General features: G+C 43.2%; 1 protein-coding gene across 1 annotated transcript in view; it reads left to right on the plus strand.

Annotated features, from left to right (window-relative positions):
- Positions 1 to 16,647, plus strand: part of LOC126278041 (cholinesterase 2-like) — a 224,371-nt gene that overhangs the window by 100,513 nt on the left and 107,211 nt on the right. The window contains exon 6 of the mRNA XM_049977796.1: positions 2,767 to 2,957. Within this exon, the coding sequence (XP_049833753.1) occupies positions 2,767 to 2,957 (191 nt within the window). The remainder of the gene's footprint in view (positions 1 to 2,766; positions 2,958 to 16,647) is intronic.

Consider the following 16,647-nt stretch of genomic DNA (forward strand, 5'->3'; position numbering starts at 1 on the left):
AGTGGAAAGAGGAGTGGCTGGCAGTCGGTGAAAATAAGCTGCATCTGGTCAAGGCCACCACGCGGCCATGGCGTACGTCCTACCAGTCATGCAGGCGGGATGAGGTTCTGCTCATTCGCCTCCGAATCGGGCACAGACCCTTAACGCATGGTTTTTTACTCCGGTGGGAGGACCCCCCAATCTCCAGTGTCGAGATTACTGTCCGCCACATTTTACTTGACTGTCCTTTTATTCTCTGACCAGAGGGGGGTGGTTTCCTCGCCACCGGATTTGCCCTCTATTTTGCAAGACGACGCAACGACTGTGGTTAAGATCTTACGGTTTTGTATCCTGTCCAATTTATTGCCTCGGATTTTAGGGAGAGGATTTTAATGTGCTGCTGAGTGACTGGCTCACCCAGGTTTTAGGTAAGAGGTCCGCCAGTCACGATTACCTACTTGTTTCACTTCGATTTCTGTTCTCTTTTCCTTGTGTTTCCTTTGCTTTTTTAGTGTGTTTCTTCTCCTCTCGTTTTGCCTCTGTATGTGAGGATTTGGAACTGCGTCAAGTCTGTGTCTTTTAGCCGTTCTCCTTGTTCGCTGTCCGTCTTCGTCCCTTCACCGTATGTGTTCCTGTTTCTATGCGTTTGGGCGCTGATGATCACGCTGTTTAGCGTCCGAAAACCTCAAACCACACACACACACAAAATGCGAGTTGCTATTGTGGGAGCCAGTTGCACAGAGAACAAACCTGTCTGCTCCCATCTACTGAGGTCACTTGTGATATGAGAACTCTGTTTGGCCAGAAACATGTGCTGGTATTGAGCAACCAAGTGGCCTCCCAGCTGACAACCACTATTGAGGAAAAAAGAAAATCATTCGAATAAAAGAAAAAAAATCCGATTCCCTCAGACAGGTGGCACTTGGACACAGTATTCTGTGTTCTGTAGACTGTTCATTTATGTGAAAGGTCCCGTAATTTCCAGTCACTTTTACTAGGATAGCAATGTCATCAGCGAACCCTATCATTGATATCCATTCACTCTGAATTTTAACCCCATTCCTTAACGTTTGCCGTACCCACCGCCACTGCTTTTCGTTGTACAGGCAGGCTTTTCAGCCTTGTTAATCCAAGCACTTCTCAGTCAGTCCTCCATTTTTATTTTACCGTCTTGGTTCTTGTACGTATAATAATATCCGTCTTTCCCTGTTTTCCTGAGAATTTCAAGCTTATTCCACCATTTTACGTAGTTGGAATAAGAGAGCATCCTTATAATTTTTATATTATGTTTCGCTGGGGTTGACGACATTTGTATGCAAAATAAAAAAAATTTTGGCCCTGGAGACAAGTACTCGTAATATTGGATCCTATATATCTCCACCTCAAGATATGCAAGAATCCAAAGATGTGGAGAAAAGCAAAGATATTATCACTGTTACAGCCAGGGAAGGACTCAGGAACTCCAAAGAACTATCGCCCGATGTCACTCTTACGGCTCCTGATAGACTGCATGAACGAATCTTGCTGAACTACACAGGAGACATCGTGGACCCAAAGCTCACACTCAGACAGAATGATTTCAGATTACGTCTTGCACGACTCAAATCTTATTCCTTACTGAAGATGAGGGCAAGAAAATAAAGAAATGGACTAGCCTTTGTTAGCCTAATCTCTGCATACGACACAGTGAACCTTGGGTCGCTCATGACTAAACATATGACAAACTGAAGGACTGGCAGCTTGTAAAAATCGCTGAATCCCTGCTGCAAAACAATGTTCTATGTCACGCTAGATAACAGAAATTACCTATGGCAGTGACAGAAAAATTATCTCGCCCAGGGTAGCATCCTGGTACCCCTCCTATTCAAACTGTACACGAATGGCCACCCAACACCAGATTACACGATCAACTACCAGTATGCTGACGATCTGGCCGTGGATGATCCGGTCACGAACACATACAGAAGTTTTAGCATTCTTGAAAAAACTTTAGCAGACATTCTTTAAATGAAATTCCTTGTTTGGAGCTTCCTATGGACCTGGAAGACTTAATTCCTGCAAGAGTTTCACGATTAAAGAACTCAAATAGTCTCCAAACGACTTCCTTCCACTACAGAAGATACCTGGCGGCGAGAACTTGAGATGGAAGATATGGCGGAGCCAGAACCGCATGAGAACTGGCGTGGCACATCAGTGAAAGAGAACCTGGTCAAGTGGGGCCTTATACATGAATATGAGGACAGGTGTGATTGTGGCGAATATCAGAACACGGAACGTCTTCTGACCTGTCCTAACTGTTCTAGTAATAGTAACCTCTATGAGTTTTGGCAGGAAAGTAAGGCAACTCTGGAGGTAACCCAATTTTAGGCTGCAAAACTTTGACGTACAGAGAAGAAAAAACTAAAATAACATATTAACTGCAGTGCCAGAACTAGGTGTGTCGTGCCTTTACCATTCTAGTAGTAACAACAATGCTGTCTTAAGGATCCTTAGTTCCGTTCCCCTGTGTATTATTACTGTGTGTAGTATTCTTGGATCTACAATACTGCTAATCTGATTTTACAATAGTTCTCGCATGTATCTCCGTTTGATATCTTGGGGATTGCGCGGATAATATTCTCCCGAATGTTCGATGGTAAGTTTCCAGTCGCATAGTTCTAGACAATAGGGATTGTATAACTAAGTTATGGTCTAATAATTACTAAGACATGTGAGATGTCGTCCACAGCGGGACTATCGTTACAGTCACTGAACCGTTCTGTAGTCATTGAACCGTTCTGTCCACAGCGCTGTTTCAGCAAGTGTTCCTCGAAAGTGGTTCGGCACTGGCTCCATGGTCGGTGGAGGACGATCCCCTGTCCAGAGCGGCAGTCATAGCCAGATCCGTTAAATGCACCAGCACCAACAAGACTCTTCTGGCGGAATGCCTTCGAAACGCTACCATCCCTGCACTCATGATAGGATTCGTGCAGAGCGCGGTGAGTACCTGCTTATTTACTGCTCTGTGTTGTAGTAGCGCATCAGAATATAAGGATTACAACTCTACCTGTGGTGTCACCGCCAGACACCACACTTGCTAGGTGGTAGCCTTTAAATCGGCCGCGGTCCGGTAGTATACGTCGGACCCGCGTGTCACCACTATCAGTCATTGCAGACCGAGCGCCGCCACACGGCAGGTCTAGAGAGACTCCCTAGCACTCGCACAGTTGTACAGCCGACTTTGCTAGCGATTGTTCACTCTCTACATACGCTCTCATTTGCCGAGACGACAGTTTAGCATAGCTTCAGCTACGACATTTGCTACGACCTAGCAAGGCGCCATATTCAGTTACTATTCTGAACAGATAATATTGTGAATCATGTACCGTCAAGAGCGACGTTCATCATTAATGGATTAAAGTTAAGTATGAAACTAATTACGTCCGCTTTCTGAATTCTAATTCCTTGTCATGTTCCAGACCTCACGTCAGTATAGTTCTTCCCTCCTCAAGCCAGCCTGCGTGAGCTAAAACGCGTGCATTTTGGCCTCCATTCCTAACATGGGTGTTGGCTCTTCTGCCAACGCAACAGTACTGCTGGCAAAAGCTAAACTGTTTAGTACACGCTTGTCAACAGTGCCCTAGGAGCAAATAAGCTCACTGCAGGAAATATTAGTCCCCCCACCCCTCCATGCACGGATGCACTTGTCGCTTTGAAGCGCTGTAAACGCTGCAGAACTGGTATTAAAGAGTCACATCACTCTCCACTGTCGACGTGCGTCATGGTAGCGAATATGTGTGTGAGCCAGGCGCTAGTGTGAAATCAGAGCAGTAACAAGGGACCACGTGACAGAGTGGCAGACATGTTAGGACGCTTCCAAGACCACATCAGGAAGGTTCCCGAGTTGTTGGCTTATCAAAGTGTCTGCAACGAATGGTGTCCCATACGCAGCAATGAAATGCGTCATATGAATAGTAATCGTAAATAGATGCCAAGTGACAAGAATCAGAGACAAGTGTTCAAATGGCTCTGAGCACTATGGGACTTAACATCTTAGGTCATCAGTCCCCTAGAACTTAGAACTACTTAAACCTTACTAACCTAAGGACATCACACACATCCATGCCCGGGGCAGGATTCGGACCTGCGACAGTAGCAGTCCCGCGGTTCCGGACTGCAGCGCCTAGAACCGCTCGGCCACCACGGCCGGCAGAGACAAGTGTTACTCCTTGTTAAAGACAACTGAAGCCCTGTTGGGATAGCTGTTCTTAGTGTATGAAGGTCCACCTCGACCAGTTACCGAGAGAACGTTGCAGTCGGAAATGAATGTCGTGTACTGTCGTGGACAAAACGAGCGAGACCCCTCGCCTTTTCGTTATGCTGATCCGCACAGCTTTAAAGTCTGCTACACAGCATAACAGGCAAGGCGACGAAGTGCTACCAACATACTATGCACAGGCGTGAAATGGAAAAACTATCCGAACTTTGTCAGACAGTTCTCAGTCACGTGTAAGACTTTATTAATGCTGGTTAGTGTGTTGAACAACACGTAAGTATAAGATATAAATGGAAGAAGAAACGCTAATTAGTATGAACTGTACTAATAAAAATGAATTTCTTACACCACCAAGGGACCGTATACCGCAGGAAGTGCGATACATTTCCGCTTATTATGTCTACCTGCACTCGAGGTAAATGGGTTTGGAGCGTTGGGTAGACAGACGACGGTCAAGAAAGTGAGACTGGTAGGGTTCCATTTTTACAGATTTAGGTGACGAAATTCTAACAACGAAAATAGCTACAACAGTTACTGAAGATGAGGGCCGCATAAATAACACCCCCCACTCTTTATTCGAAATGTTCTAGTTGCAGTCGATACATCAGCATATTAATCGTAGCTACGCTTTCGATCCAAATCACGTTTACAGGAAAGCAAATAAAATCCATCTGCCTATACACGTGGTAATTCAGATCCCCGTATTAATGCCACAGTGTTTTAGAAGTGCGAGCATTCTCGTTCCTAGCTAGCTTAAGATACACTTCGGCTAATAACGTTCTCTGGCTGTGGCGAGTATAATGGAGAATTCGAAACATTGTAGAATACGTTTGACAGCTATGTAGCCGTTTATTTCCTGGGGTCGTGCAGAATTATTCTACTAAATTTACTCGCTAATAACAGTATTTTGTTATTTCTACAAACATTCCGAATGATTGACATAAAGGTAGAAAATTCATGTTTCTGACTCCAGAAAGCTCTATGGAACAGAAACTGCAGACCATTTTGCCATTTTCAGTGCGAAATTGCCGGCTTATTCATGTGTGGGGTAATAACCGAGGACCGTTTGCCTGGATTGTCTGCTATAGTTCAATTCTTTTATCTTGGCGGTTCGCGCATGCCCGCCCAGACGCGGGAGATTGCTACGTTGCCAGCTGTACGCGCCAAGAGAAGCAGCACCATAGTATAGTTCTCAAGTTTACGTTTAGGGGGGAGCGCGCAGTTTGTGAAGTAAAGCCACCACGGCCGCATTAACCCTTTCGCTGCTCCCCGCATTCCGCATTATGCGCGATTTTGTCATCATTCCATAGCTCGCCTGTGCAGACACATGGTGTTTCGACTCCTTTGACACACTTTATCATTCGATTTCACAAAAACTACTTGGCCCAAAAATTTTATTTTTACACATCTTCTTGACTGATACCTTCCCCCCATAAATTACTTAATTTTGTTTCGATGTTCAACGCAGTTATTGTGCAGCATTAGATGTAGTAAACCATTGCACGAAATTTTGAAGAGTTTGCAGAAGTAAAAGTCCATAGCGTATACTTTCCATATGGTCGATTTTAGTTGCAACTAGAAATTTCAAAAAATTACGCTCAAACGAATAAAATTCATGAAGTAAGACACTTCGATATTGTTGGTTGTGAGAATGATACAAATACCATTCCTTGCTATTGCCTGAATTAGGAGGCTTATTGCTTGTTTGGTTTAATTAATTAATAGAACATGAAGCAATTGGTATAAAGAATGCTTTTTCCAAACTTATATAAAAGAAAGTCTGCTATCAAGACACTGCTTTTGTTCAATTTCTTTATTTATGACTGAACATTTCTAAAACTGAAGACACTCGTCCGTGCGCTGCACTGCAGTCGAGCTATGGCAACGTCGTTCTCTGTTCATTGCCTGACTGTGTTTTCTGACTTCAGATGCGCAGAACGAACCTAAACTCGGCCGCCGTCGTAAATGACGCGCACTTTAGCGTAGTGAAAGGTTTTTGCTATTAGAAGGGAGGTCTGGTTTGTTTTCGGTTCTATTCTCGATGGAGGCAGATAGACTGTCAGTTAAGCAACTGTAAGAAATTCTCCCCAATACGTTTTATTGCTACCGTTATTAAGTACCGGCGCCGTGTGGATGTAAATGTGAAAATCTTGTAGAATTTCATACTTGTTAGTGCCTACTTTTCCGCTTGTGTCAATAAATAAATTGACTTAAGTGTGGCACTGAATGATTTTTAACTGAATTTCGTTGTGAATCTTCACGCATTGCTAAATTTGCACGCTTTCATGGTAGGTCAGCAACGGTAATCAAGTACGACTGGTCTGAACGTTGACACAGACCGTTTTGCGGCCGAATGCGCATAATATTTTGCTAATTCGTAACCATCTGGGGTACTTTGTCTTACTAAAACAGTTATGTTATCTCGATAAGCCGAAATTCGTTTTTATTTGTACAATTCATACTAATTAGCGTTTCTTCTTTCATTTATATCTTACATTTAAGTGTTGTATTTAACACACTAATCAGCATTAATATAGTCTTACATATGATTGCTAACAGTCTGACAAAGTTCAGACAGTTCTTCAGTTTCACACCCGTGCATAGTGCGTTGGTAGCACTTCGTCGCCTTGCCTGTTATGCTGTGTAGCAGACTTCAGAGACGCGCGAATCAGCATAACGAAAAGGCGAGGGGTCTCGCTCATTTTGTCCACGACTGTACATCGCTAACATTATTGCTCGTAGTGGCACAGAAGCATGACTGGAACCGTATCATGTGGTCTCACGGATAACAATTTTTCCTGTATTCAGACGATACGGTCCTGTGAAGTGTTTGACGTGCAACGTGTGGACAGTGTAGTTCACATCAGAGGTATTTGTGTGACATTCTTTGGTTGTTTTTCGAGTCATGACTTCTCTCTGGTCATTGAGATTACAGCGAACTTGAGCCAGGGTGTGTTTATTTCAACATTCTCTATGACCAAGTGTTGCCCTTTCTTCTACATGTGTGTGATGATTATGTTGTGAACTTTTCAATTTCCGAGATGAGAACAGTTACGTTCACAAGGCCGCTTCGGGTTTGAAGAACGCTCAGCCTCACCATCGCATTTTGACTAGCCAGCTAAGGATACAGCTAACCATGAATGCTTGTATGCGTTATATCTGCAGCATTCGTCGATATGACCTTGTCAACGCTTCACACACCCAATTAGTGTGGCTGCGGCCAGACAAGTTACAGGACTACTTCATCGGCTCCTGAATGCTCAAGCACCCCAGCACCTCGCCTCAGAGATTAGACATCTTTCGTGCAGTCGTGATATAAACACAAGGTCTCACGAAAGTGGTATCCTAGCTGTGCCGATTCGTGAAACAAAACTACTTGCAAACTTCAGCAGTGTCGCTTGTATCCAGTTCTAAAACAAGGTGCCCTGCACTTTTCACACAATGCGAAGTCCTTTTAAGAAAAAGTTGAAGCTCTCCCTTCTCTCATTGTCATAGCGTTTCCCCAAATTAACGTTATGGCTCAACTTTCCCTCCATCAAATAGCGAACTTAACTGCTCGTATCTTCTCCCAATTATGCTTCTTTCGCTTTGAGTTACGCTTATTACTTACGCTCTTAATTAAAAACCTACCTTACTCTTATCTCTAATTATTGTTGTATGTATCTAAGCGGTGTGTATGTTTTTATGTCGAATGCTTCTTTGGGCAATGGCCCTAATCATGCCGGTTTAAATAATTAAATAAAAAAATATATAAATAAATGAGCGATGACAGACGACGTCCAAAACTACGGCTAATTTCGCAAATCATAACTAAAAGTAGCAAAGAGTAGTTAATTTCTAGATGACAGAAATAGGCCTACACAACGCTGTAGTATAGAGAAAGAGAGAATAATTCACCAAAGGCAAAAACGCTAGGACAGGAGACTAAATTTAAGAAAAGTTAGCCGCATAACATAACATAACAATCAGCGCACGTCCCTGTGGTCTAATTTATCATAGAATCTTACACAACTGTAATGGACAGATAATATGAATACGATGTGTTATAAATGAATTTCTTTCAGGTATCGAATGGGTTTTCATTGTATTTTGGCGTTCTAAGTTTTCCTTGTTTGAATTGTTTTATTTGCCGCGCGCGATTAGCCGAGCGGTCTGAGGCGCTGCAGTCATGGACTGTGCGGCTGGTCCCGGTGGAGGTCTGAGTCCACCCTCTGGCATGGGTGTATGTGTTTGTCCTTAGTACAGTTTTGGTTAAGTAGTGTGTAAGCTTAGGGACTGATGATCTTATCAGTTAAGTCCCAAAAGTTTTCTCTCTCTCTCTCTCTCTCTCTCTCTCACACACACACACACACACACACACACACACACACACACACACACAAGTGTCCTATTTGTATGAAGTTTGATATGTTGTAATTTTGTTTTCCATGTTTTTGTGTGTATGATTGTAGGCAGACAAACAGAAGTTTGTTGTTAATTCTCTGTGTTCAAAGGTGTTAAATTTGAATTTTGTGTGTGAGCAGAATGTTTCCGGAACATGGCGTCGCGTATTTGATCAAAAAATAGATCGCAGAAAATAAATGGAATACGGGGAAAGAATCGACAGGATTAGAAGCGTGAGCAAGACTTGCACGTAAGATTCGAGGATGGGTACAGCCAGTAGGAAGCAGTTCCTTTGTCCAGCGAGCAAGGTACTGTGCCCGCTGATAGGGAATTTAAAGCTCCTAGCACTTATGTGGCGAAAGGTCTCATCGCCCTAACCTATAGTAATATTTTAAGTGATGTTGTTGGTTCTCCAGTCACAAATTTAGACTCTGGTTGTAAACAGTTGCGCGAAAACAAAACGCAAGTTTGGAGATATGTGAGTCAAGAGTCGCTCATCGAGTGTTTTGAGAATCTAACTTCTGATACGGGAGAGAATTTAAGTGGGTAAGTAGCGGAAAAAGGCGAAATTCGAAGTGGTAAATTAACCAAACTAAGAGAACAGCAAAAAAATTGCGCAAGGGAGTGCCAAGAGAGACCGAAAAGCCTTCCAGCGAAAGTCAGAGATTTAAAATTTTAGGAAGCATTCTTGACTGCAGCACAGAGATCGGTATAAAATGTTAAAAATCAATAAAATCAGTCACGATTGCGTTTTCAGATTTTTTATTTGTTGGCAATTAGTTTAAGCCCTTTCCTCGGATCATCTTCAGGCTTACACTTTCACCAGCAGCCATTATGGCGGTATAACCCTGAAGATGATCGGAGGAAAGGGCCGAAACCGGTTGCCAACAAACAAAAAATCTGAAACCCGATCGAGAATTTTTATTGATATTTAAGATTTGAGACTCAAAATGCGCGTGAAGGCTGAGAAGAGGGACCGCAAGTGGTCAGTATTAAGTTGTGGGACGAATTAAAAAAGGAACACGAGGTAAAAGTTTCGAATGTGGAGAACAGAACTGAAATGGTTGGAGCGGGACAAACAATATCACTTGAAGGTATTAAAGAGTGCGAGGAGGCCGTGCAGCTTGATTTAGAAACCATATAGGACCGACTAACTAAAGACCAGGAAGACTTTGCGGAAGATCACATCAATCCAAGGATCGCTCTGCGCCTGCAGTAGGCTACGATAAGATAAAGCCCCTGATAAAGTTCAAAGACGCCAGTGCTGAAGTTAATTGGTGTCACTGGGATCGTATCACGGAACTAAGCTCGCCAGACAAAAACTTAGCTACATCGCTGCGCATACACATGTGGACCGTTTAGTCTTTACAGATGGCGAGCGATCGTGCCACGTGCTCAACGGCAGTAGGACTGCCTCTACACGAGCAGGAGGAAGAAACTATTGGTGAGACATCCATATTTTAAATGGACATCGTACGTAAACATGGATAAATGTAAGGACGCGAAAGAGTATCAAAAAAGGATCAGTAGTGTTTGGCGGTACCTATGGCCAGCGGAGTGTGAAGTTGCTCGTGGATCTGTTTGTGTTTCGCGGCAGATTGTTCAACATGGCTACAAGCAACAGAGTAGCACACGTGGGCACGAAGCACAACGTCAGAATCGTGTTCGAAAGAAGATTCTCACTGACAGGACACGAGACGCGTTTCACTACTTATAAATCAAAGCCGCTTCCAGAAACGACAGGAAATGGTGCAGGCAGTGGATGAAAGTGCATCCCAAACTGTTAGCGAGAGAACATTGCCACGGGAACTGCACTCAGTGGGCATTTGGAGTCTGTCGCCTCGCAAGAGGCTGTTGTTCATGCAGGCACATAAAGACAGCAAAATGTTCATCCGACTGGAAAAATACGTGACTGTTTTTCTGAACACTTCTCCACCGTATTACACTGAAGAGCAAAGAGAAACACCTGCCTAATATCGTGTAGAGCCCCCGCTAGCACTCAGAAGTGCCGCAACACGACGTGACATTCACTCGACTAACGTCTGAGATGGTGCTGGAGAGAACTGACAGCATGAATCCTGCAGGGCTGTCCACAAATCCGGAAGAGCACGAGGGGGTGGAGTTCCCTACTGAACAGCAAGTTGCAACACATCCCAGATACGCTCAATAATGTTAATGTCTGGGAAGTATGGTGGCCACCGGAAGTGTTTAAACTCAGAAGAGTGCTCCTGGAGCCACACTCTAGCAATTCTGGACATGTGGGGTGTCGCATTGTCCTCCTGGAATTGCTCAAGTCCGTCTGAATGCACAATTGACATGAATGTATGCAGATGATCAGACAGGATGCTTACGCTCGTGTTACCTGTCAGAGTCGTATCAGAGGCCCCATATCACTCCAACTGCATACGTTTCATACACCATTACAGAGCCTCCACCAGCTTGAACACTCCACTGCTGACATGCAGGGTCCATACACTTTGAAACGAGACTCGTCCGATCAGGCAACATGTTTCCAGTCATCAACAGTCCAATGTCGGTGTTGATGGGCTCAGGCGAGCCGTAAAGCTTTGTGTCGTGCAGTCATCAAGGGTACACGAAAGGGCCTTCGGATCCGAAAGCCCATATCGATTGTTTCGTTGATTGGTTCGCTCGCTGACACTCGTTGATGGCCCGCATTGGATTCTGCAGCAATTTCAGGAAGGGTTGCACTTCTGTCATGTTGAACGATTCTCTTCAGTAGTCGATGGTCCCGTTCTTGCAGGATCTTTTTCTGGCCGCAGCGGTGTCGCAGATTTGATGTTTTACCAGACTCCTGATATTCACGGTACACTTGTGAAATGGTCGTACGGGAAAATCCTCACTTCATCGCTACCTCGGAGATGCTCTGTCCCATCGCTCTGTCCCATAACAACACGTTCAGACTCACTTAAAACTTTATAATCTGTCATTGTAGCAGCAGTAACCGACAACTGCACCAGACACTTGCTGTCTTATATAGGCGTTGCCTACCGTAGCGCCGTTTTCTGCCTGTTTACATATTTCTTCATTTGAATGCTCACGCCTACACCAGTTTCTTTGGTGCTTCAGTGTAGATCCCGATTGGCCTGCAAAATCATCTGACTTGAACCCCAAGAAAGTCTGCGGGATATGTTGGAACAGCGATTAAATCACCGATATCAGCGTCCCCGCAATTTGGTGGAACTGCGCCATAAAACCCTCAGTGACTGGCTTAATCTGCATGCGAGGTACCTGCTCAACATTGTGGACTCACTTCCTAACTGAATCCAAGAGGTTATCGAGTCCAGGGGGGAATTGCACAGTGTTAAACGATGCTTGCAATGATTTCTATAGGAGTGACTAATTTTTTGTCTGGTGAGCTTTCAAGAGGCAGTTAAAGAGACAGACAGGCAAAAAGTAAGTAAACTGTTCCCTATTTAAAAGTTAATCGCTGTGACTGTTAATATTGTGACACAACACGTTCAATGCCTTCATGGAGAAAGGGCTTGCAGTTGCAGGAGCGCACTGGTTCGTCTGAAGTAAATCGACGGCTACGAAAGTCTTTCTTCAGGGATCCAAAGGTATTGAAATCTCACGGGGAGAGATCGTGACTGTGCGAAGGATGTGTAATTAGCTCGCATCGAAACTTCTGCAGTGTAGTCCAAAATTGGTATGCTGGAGACAATGGGCCCCTACATCAGCAATACTTAGTAATGAATGACATGCTGTTACAACATCGAAATCTGAGAGATTCTCGATGGCTGTTAACAATTCCTGGCCAGTTGGTAAATACACTCATTTGGCACGTTGACCTTAGCTATGCTCAGTAAGGTGCTTGCAAATGTTTTAACAAACTGAAAGAAGTATGCTACTTCAGCAAAATGCTGAGTGTTAAGCTTATGAAAAATTGATTACAGTGTCCTACGCTGCGCAATTTACACCGTAATTCCAACAAGATTACGTGTTTTCGCAGCCGTTGACTTGTCACAACCTGTCCTTTGCAATAGAACTGAGATCTAAATTTGTTATTTTTGTGCCCTTACGAAAAATTTGGGAAGAAGATTGCCGCCGCTACAAACATTTCTTGCATAAAGTTGAAACAGGGATGTCACTGATGCCTGATAATGGACCCCAGTTTAGATCACGCTGTTAGTCGAGCCTGATGAGAATACACAGATTTAGACCGGTGTTAATTTCACTGTATCGTCCTTCGCCCAATCCGGTGGAAAGAGTGATGAGAGAATTAGACAAAATTTGTGGGCTTTATTGCTTGAGAAAGCACAGTACATGGGATGTGAATGTTTGATGATTCCAAGATGTGTTGAACGAGCTCCCGAACGATTCTACATTGTTTCCTCCAGTTGCGGTGTTGAAGAATCAACAGCACCCCAACGGAATTAATAAAATTGTCCAGTGCTCAAAAGGAGCGTCCACGCCGTACGTATTTTATTATAGACACAGCATTACAGAATTTAAAATGAGCAACGCATCACGTAATAAGGTACGGTGGCAAACGAGTATGAGAATTTACATTTCACATAGGACAGAAAGTTCATATATGTTCCCACAGATCATCCAGTAAGCGTGATGCCTTGTGTAAGAAAATTTTCAGTATTTTCAGTGGACTCTATAGGATAGACAGGAGTTCTCATAGGAATGCTGTTGTGACAGAAACGATCTGGACGCAAAAATCGCGACAATTGTATCACATCTCCCACATCAAGCCTTGATGATAGGATAAGAAGAGCGAAAAACAGGAAATTGATTATACTTTGATGATGGCAATAATCATGTGAGTAAGTTGTGAATTCATTTGTTTTGTTCGGCGTGCTGCATTACAATATTTGTAATACTACTTGCTTAGATACCGAGATACATAAAGAAGAACTCTAATTATAACGGGTTACTATAATACGGATGAAAGGTATTCACAATGGGAAATTTCTGTATGATCGATATAAGGTTTCCAGGTAGAAAATGATGAAAGTATACTTATAATTGTATTCGAAACAGTAAACTACGGTATGAGTGATATAAGGTTTTCAAATAGACCATCATGTTCTTTTTCATACGCTGTAACGTTATTACATTGCAAAATTCGTGAAATTCATTCATTTATAGCTCCAGCAAACTTTGTTATCGACGGGCCAGCTGCCACCGTTTTCTGTAATACTCTTCTTCAGGGCATCTCTTTCTCTGTACTAAGTTTGCGACACACCCATACCAGGCGATATACTGTTTGATTACACTCTCTGCTCGCACAAGCTGCACCAAGGGGTTAGCCTGAACATACGGTAGTAACATTTCAATTTCCCATTCCTGGGTAACACTATTGAAAGATTAGCCGATTGCGGTAGCTTTATGGAAAGGCGATTTTCAACAGTCGGGAAAAAAATTGTTTGCGATATCCTCTTTTGCTGCGTAACACGGTTCCCTTCCGAAGTGCTTCTTAACTTTCTTCTGATCGCAAACGAAGGGAATCTGTGATAGCTTTCTGTTTGTTTTTCTCGAGATACTTGTTTGGCATGCTTGTCTGTCAGTTCACTCCTAAGAGTTCCTACAAGTGCTTTCTTCCATTCGAAATTAATATGCCAATTCCTTTACACGTTTCCCGAAATCTATTTCTTATGTCTTCTACTAAATATTTATGATTCCTGGAAATTTTTAACGAATCCAGCACAAATCGACTGTCCGTGCGCTTTACAGCTCCCATTGTAACATTTTTTTCTCGTAAGTTCTCTTGTTTCTCTAAGGCTCGCAAGACTGTTATTTGTTCTGCTTGGTTAAAAGTGCACCCATTCTTCTTAGAGTGCACTTTATCTGATAAGCAGGTGTGCCATTAATGGTTATTACCACTCCTGAACATGTTCATTCTCTGCATGGCTCCCATCCGTATGAGCCACTATTTTCTTCTAAAGTTGCTGTACTTGCTGGATGAGGCGACTGTCTTTAATCTAAAGGAGTGTCTATAGGGTGGTCCGAGTGTTCAGTTTTTGTAATTTCATATTCTTCCACTTTTGCCTGTAGTTTAATAATTATTGGTGTAAGGCCTGTTAGAACGCACAGCGCTTCAGTACACGTCGTTCTGTAAACCTTATCAATCTTTACGTTTATGAAGTGCTGGTTTCTTCGAATCATCACAGAGTTATATTTTCCTCTGAGTGCGTGAATACAAACAGGAGCTGCTTATGCCAATATTGCTAGAATACCGGCTTTGTAAATTATTTTCGGTGCTCCAGAACCAAGTCCCCTATTGAACCTTGCTGATTTACATAAAGAATGAATAAGTTTCGTGTGTTTTTCAGTCATGTAGTGTATATGTCATTACACGTAAATTTATAATTATAACCTAGTATTTTAATTGTTCAACTTGTTGCAAAACTTGATTGTTTCGAGTGATACTGACGGTTGCTTTGTCTTTACGCCTTCTCCTTTTTGTTAGCATTACTTTCTATTTTTGCTCATTAAACCGGTTTTGGTTGTTTTGGGCTCAAGCAGGGATTTTTTTCATTTTTCTGTTTGCAGAGCTCCACAGCAATAATGACAGTATTTTCTTCTGTTAACACCATTAAGTCATCTGCAAATGCTATCGTTTTGGTGTTTGATGTGTAATCCAGATTAAGCAGAGAATTACACTGCATATTCCAAAAACCTGGTCCACAGCCGGCCGGGGTGGCCGGGCGGTTCTAGGCGCTTCAATCTGGAGCCGCGCGACCGCTACGGTCGCAGGTTCGAATCCTGCCTCGGGCATGGATGTGTGTGATGTCCTTAAGTTAGTTAGGTTTAAGTAGTTCTAAGTTCTAGGAGACTGATGACCTCAGATGTTAAGTTCCATAGTGCTCAGAGCCATGTGTACCATTTTTGAGCCTGGTCCACAGGAAGGCCCCTGTGGGCACTCTTTTGTCACCTTGTTTTCTAGTTAGATGGTGTTAAATGCCAACACCGCTTTCCTATCAGTGAAATAGATTTTTGCTGGGTTATGCAAGTTCCAATGACATTTAAATTCTAGTAGCTCTTTAAGGATGCTTGGCCACCAAGCTGCGTCAAAAGCTCCCTGAACGAGACTGGCAATTATTACATGCTGTCCTTGTGACGCTTAAATGTACGAAATTCTTAGCAGCCAACAGTGCATTGACTGTCCCTTTCTTTGGAGTAAATGCGACCTGAATGTCACTTATGAGATCTTTAGATAAGGCATAATTCTGTTAATTAATAGATTTTCCAGTACTTTTCTCTTCCGTATACATAAAGCTGATGGGACTAAATTTAGACACTTCCATGCTTTTTTTCTTTACCAGGTTTAACAATGGGTACTATTTTGGTTCTTTTCTACAATCTCGGAAAGCAGGCGTTCCTTAGGCGACTGTTATATAAAGCGGTAATATACTTGGAAAAAAACGCTATGCAATCGACGAACGGTCTCACTAGTAACACGATTTTCACCAGAAGTCTTGTTTGCAGGCAAATTCGTTATTATTCCCTCTGTTGCTGTGTGTGTAAAAGGTACAACATCCACTGTACCTTTGGGTCGTAGCGTAAGAGATCTCATTAATTTATGATATTCGGTGTCATGAGTTTGATCGTCCTCAGGCACAAAATATGCGAGCATGTTGATTGCAGTTTCGATTAAATCCTTTGTTGTCGTGATACCATTTTCCCTTAGCGTTGGCCGAGCGAGGTGGCGCAGTGGTTAGCACACTGGACTCGCATTCGGGAGGACGACGGTTCAATTCCGCGTCCGGCCATTCTGATTTAGGTTTTCCGTGATTTCCCTAGATCACTTCAGGCAAATGCCGGCATGGTTCCTTCGAAAGGGCACGGCCGATTTCCTTCCCCATCCTTCCCTAATCCGAGCTTGTGCTCCGTCTGTAATGATCTCGTTGTCGACGGGACGTTAAACACTAATCTCCTCCTCCCCATTAGCGTTGACATGGTAGTATTATTTCTTATTTTCCCCGATGCTATTCAATAGACCAGACGTACTGCAGAGGACAGATTTTCTCCCAGTTTGCACTTCCGCTAGTTTCGTATCT

The sequence above is a fragment of the Schistocerca gregaria genome, chromosome 6 (genome assembly GCF_023897955.1).
Source record: "Schistocerca gregaria isolate iqSchGreg1 chromosome 6, iqSchGreg1.2, whole genome shotgun sequence".
Lineage (NCBI taxonomy): Eukaryota > Metazoa > Arthropoda > Insecta > Orthoptera > Acrididae > Schistocerca > Schistocerca gregaria.